General features: G+C 46.4%; 2 protein-coding genes across 2 annotated transcripts in view; both read left to right on the plus strand.

The window, feature by feature from the left end:
* Positions 1-1,414, plus strand: part of LOC106815517 (putative ankyrin repeat protein RF_0381) — a gene marked incomplete at its 3' end in the record, with an annotated part of 3,088 nt that extends 1,674 nt beyond the window's left edge. The window contains exon 2 of the mRNA XM_014819982.1: positions 707-1,414. Within this exon, the coding sequence (XP_014675468.1) occupies positions 707-1,414 (708 nt within the window). The remainder of the gene's footprint in view (positions 1-706) is intronic.
* Positions 1,415-1,426: 12 nt separating this feature from the next.
* Positions 1,427-3,089, plus strand: LOC106815521 (ankyrin-1-like). Its single transcript, XM_014819985.1, has 2 exons — positions 1,427-1,558; positions 1,975-3,089. The coding sequence occupies exons 1-2, from the start codon at positions 1,430-1,432 to the stop codon at positions 2,575-2,577; spliced, it is 732 nt and encodes a 243-aa protein (XP_014675471.1). The 5' UTR covers positions 1,427-1,429; the 3' UTR covers positions 2,578-3,089.
* The last annotated feature ends 1,656 nt before the right edge of the window (positions 3,090-4,745 follow it).

A 4,745-nucleotide genomic window follows, 5' to 3' on the forward strand; every position in this document is an offset into this window, starting at 1 on the left:
GTTCCCGAGAACACTTCAATCATGGTGAGATTCGCTACTTGTATTTGTCCGTGAGTTGTGGTGGTTCTTGGGTGTAATTAGTGTAATTTTGACTCATAGTTACTGGTCAGAGTAGCGTTTACACCCCCATGTCGTGAGTTTGGTTAATGGGGGCGTACAGTCTTAAAAATTGTGTTAGACAGTGTCAAATAGGATTTGGCCGTTACGACTAGAAAGTTATCAGAGCATGGAGGAGTGAGCACTGTACAATTTGAATTGAGCTAATATGCGTACACGTACACGCATACATAGACATATTAACCGTTATAATAAATTGTATAATCGCACTGCGAATGTTCATTCAGTTCTGGAAGCAGGAATTGGAAACAGTAGTTGCAAATTCAGTATTTGTTCATTGATTTTGTTCAACAATATCACTATTTGAACTAGTTCCTCGTACATCGAGAAGAGAGCGAGAGAGATCCGTAGTGCGTTATGAGTCACTTCACTTGAGTCTGAGTCACGAGGTTCAAAATCTCGCTCTTACAGTATCAAAAGTATCAAGTAGTCCTAGAGTATATATATATATGTATCCGATTATGATCTAAACAATCAGGAACAGATCTCATAGAAATCTATCAACATGTGTTCATGTCATCGAACAATTACTCATTGATTTCTTATCGATTTTAAGAAAAATTAAGATTCTTAATTTATCTTAATTAAGAGCGGGGAGACGCCGCTGATGATAGCGGTGAAGGAGGGTGATGAGGCGGCGGTACGGATGCTGCTCTCACACGGCGCCGACGCCAACGCCGCGGACTCGTACGGATGGACCTCCCTGATTTACGCGGCTTGCCTTGGCTGGCTGGACATCATGCGCCTGCTACTGGAGGCCGGCGCCGATCCAAACGTCGCCGATAAGGAGCACGGGAGGACGCCGCTGATGATGGCGGTGAGTAAGGGCAATGAGGCGGTGGTGCGGTTGCTGCTCTCACACGACGCTGACCCCAAAGCCGCGAACTCGCATGGACAAACCTCCCTGTACCACGCAGCTCGCTCTGGCCAGCTGGACATTATGCGCCTGCTACTGGAGGCCGGCGCCGATCCAAACGTCGCTGAGACGAAGAGCGGGGCGACGCCGCTGATGAATGCGGTGAGGGAGGGCGAGGAGGCGACGGTGCGGATGCTGCTCTCACACGGCGCTGACGCCAACGCTGCGGACTTGTACGGATGGACCTCCCTGTACCACGCAGTTCGCTCTGGCTGGCTGGACATCGTGCGCCTGCTACTGGAGGCCGGTGCCGACCCCAACGTCGCCCAGAAGATGAGCGGAGAGACGCCGCTGATGATGGCGGTGAGTAAGGGCGAGGAGGCGATGGTGCGGATGCTGCTCTCACACGACGCCAACCCCAACGCCGCGGACTCGCAGGGACAGACCTCCCTGCACATGGCGGCTCGTTCTGGCTGGCTGGACATCATGCGCCTGCTACTGGAGGCTGACGCCGACGTCGCCGCGACGGAAGAAAGGGGGAGTTTCACTGCGTTACACTACTCCTGTGATCGACTTCGAACCGAGGTAAAACTACAGGCGTATGTTGCGAATGATTGAGACCGAATTTTAGCAATGTCCTAATGTATTTTCTTATAGATGGTAAAGGTAGTCAGTAATAGTAATCGGTTAACAGTGAATAAATAGATTTGTTATACTGTTTTACCACATTACACTACTCCGGCAATCTACTCGGTACCGAGGTGAAACTGCGGGCGTGCGTTGTGAACGACGGAGACAATTCTAGCGATGTTCCAATGTATTTTTGTCTAGATAATAATGGTAATCAGTAATAGTAATTGGTTAATAGTTAATAATTTAATAATAGTAATAGTTAGTAACCGGCAACAGTAACAAAAGTAGTATGCTCGGAGAAACTTGTTCTTTAAGGAACGAACCTAAAATCGGGTTGTTAACGATCCTCGTTTCTTTCGTTCACACAGATGATTACTCACCTCTTGAATCACGGAGCTGACCCGAACCTCGTCGATTGTAACAAGAGGACGCCGCTCGCTATAATAGGCAACCAGGCGGAGGTGAGAAGCACCAGAATGAGTGAGCGAGGAGCACATGCTGCACCAGCAGAACAAGCGGAGTCAGTGGTACAAGCTGCGTCAGCTCTCTTACAGACGTGCGAGTTTGCCGGCGTACCTCTACAGGTTAACACACGCGACAGCAAGGGCGACACCCCACTGCACAGCTTCTGTAGGGCGATGCTCGCATGCAAAGACGATGTTTACACGCGAGAGAGGGAGGGGTACGTGCAGATAGTGCACATGCTGCTGTTTAACCACGGTGCACACGTCGACGTGGTGAACGCACGGGGAAAGACGCCATACAAACTCTGGCGCCGGATTTACCTGACGCGTTTCCGTGGCAACGTGGAGTCGAGTGACGAGATACATGGCAGAATGAACGCGCAGTATTATTCGCTGGAGTGCCACTGCGCGCGCTTTATCGTCAGACACAGCGTTGCATACGAGAACAGGCTGCAGCTGCCTCCGAGTCTCATAGAATTTGTCAGGGCTCACGCTAGACCAACGTAGGCGACACTAAGCGTGTTAACCGAGGAAGCCCATGTAGGATCGGAGATGCGATAACCCAGAAGATATCAATACTTGGTAGATCTATGTTCTAATTGTTGCACGTGTTGGCAGACGTGTTTCATTGTAATGTAAAATCGAGTATATGTAGTAACATTATTCAGTTTATATAGAAATGTGTAGATTATCGGTATGATGCCTTGGTGAATTGGTGCGATTTAATAACCACGATGTAATGTTATGTCTGTCTGTGACAATTACTAACGAGTGAAAACAGGGTTCAAACATATAACGTGTATTCTGACGATACAAATGTGTATGATATGGCGAACACTGGCTGAGCAACTGACACTGCGCATGTGTTGTGTGCAAGCATGGTATAGGGAGCGGTCCTAATATAGTACAGTTCAATATGTAGGGAGCAGTCGTTATGTTAAACTGTTCATATCATTACATCTCCCTTCCTGTGCTTAAACTCTCACTGTATGTAAAATATAGATACCGTACCATATAAACAAACTCTGGTGTTGTATACATTTTGTTGTAATAACCTACTTTCCATTTCCGATGCACTTTTCCAGAACTAATGCTCAGCAGTGTCGCATTCATTCAAAGTCTTTACAATTCTTTCTGACTGTCCTCGGATACCTTATTATATTAAGAAGTGATCTTGCATTAGCTCAACTTTTCACGATATAATCATCTGCCTGATGAACTAAATTTAGTGTATAAATTTAAACACTGAATTTCAGCTGTCACTGAAATAACTTGAAATTTAACTGTCACAAAAAAGAAGTTGCATTAACTGAAAATTTGCTGACTATTTCCAACTTGAAATATATGTCTGTTCATGCTTCAATCAATCGCTGTGGCCTTTTGATCTCTCGACCCGATCTGGTGATACAGGTAGGCTGGCTGTCACCAACAGTATTGGGTTTAGACGATTCCACTGGGATACCGGACTGCTGCTGAGTTGTCTCCCCCTGCAACTTCTGGGTTGACATCTCCACCTCGGGTCTTGGCAGTGGCTCGTTGGTTTTCAGCAATGCCGATCGATTTCTCCGCAAATCAGACCCTCTGTCTGAATCATAAACGACCTGTTTGCAACTTCTCTGATCACTACTCCCTTTTCGCGCCAGATTTTTCCATCGTCGTTGAACACTCTAACACGGGAACCGGGTTCAAGAGCAGGAAGCTGCTTAGTTCCACAGTCATGATAGTGTTTCTGTTTCTTTTGCGACAACACTTTTTTCTTGACGACTCTGTCTGGTGATTGTTTCCAGTAGGGAAAGTTCACTACTATCAAGATAGTCTTGACCACTGTATGAAAACAAGTCAGTTGCCACTTTCTCCCATGGTCGACTTACAATCGGATGAGAATCTAATGGCTCTACTTGTTGACGTCTTCGATGTGTGAGACAATGTTCACAATCTTTGATCACATTGGCGATGTCGGAGTTCATCCTTGGCCAAAATAGGACTTCGCGTGCACGTTTTCGACACTTCTCGATCCCGAGGTGTCCAACATGAATCTTTTTCAGCAGTTTTTTGGGAATTAAAATTCGACTCCCTTTGAAAATAATCCCGTCAATCACCGACAGTTCATCTCTATAGTTCCAGTATTCTAGAATTTGACTTGGACAAGTCACTCTGTCGTTTGGCCATCCACTCAATATAGTGACCATCAGCAGCTGCAGTCATTCATCCTGGATTTCTTTCATGCGCGACTCCGACACACTGGTTGTTGATTTGACTCCATCAATGTACGCTTGCACCTCAATGTCAATGTCACTGTTTCCTGTGTCCTTCATGTATGCACGTGACAATGTATCTGCTGCGTACATGTGTTTTCCTGGTGTGTACGTGATTTTTAGGTCATACTTCTGTAGTCGAAATTTCAGTCGCTGGATTCTCAGCGGACAATCAGCAAGTGATTTTGCGAAGATAAACACGAGCGGTTTATGGTCGGTCTCTGCGATAATACTCTGTCCATAAATATACTGGTGGAAACGCTCACACCCGAATACAATACTCAGTCTCCTTTTCGGTCTCCGTCATGGCTCTCGAAGCATATGCCACAGGACACCATTCACCATCATAAAGCTGTAGCAATACAGCCCCTAAACCTGACTGTGAAGCATCTGTTGACATCTTGATCTGTCTCTTTGGGT

The sequence above is a fragment of the Priapulus caudatus genome, unplaced genomic scaffold, assembly GCF_000485595.1.
Source record: "Priapulus caudatus unplaced genomic scaffold, Priapulus_caudatus-5.0.1 Scaffold1137, whole genome shotgun sequence".
In the NCBI taxonomy this organism is placed as follows: domain Eukaryota; kingdom Metazoa; phylum Priapulida; class Priapulimorpha; order Priapulimorphida; family Priapulidae; genus Priapulus; species Priapulus caudatus.

What these genes read in the sequence shown, in the direction of transcription:
- LOC106815521 (XM_014819985.1), top strand. Translation starts at nt 1,430, where the DNA reads ATGGCGGCTCGTTCTGGCTGGCTGGACATCATGCGCCTGCTACTGGAG. An exon ending in GTGATCGACTTCGAACCGAG is followed by an intron (nt 1,559 to 1,974) that starts GTAAAACTACAG and finishes TCGTTCACACAG; the next exon opens with ATGATTACTCACCTCTTGAA.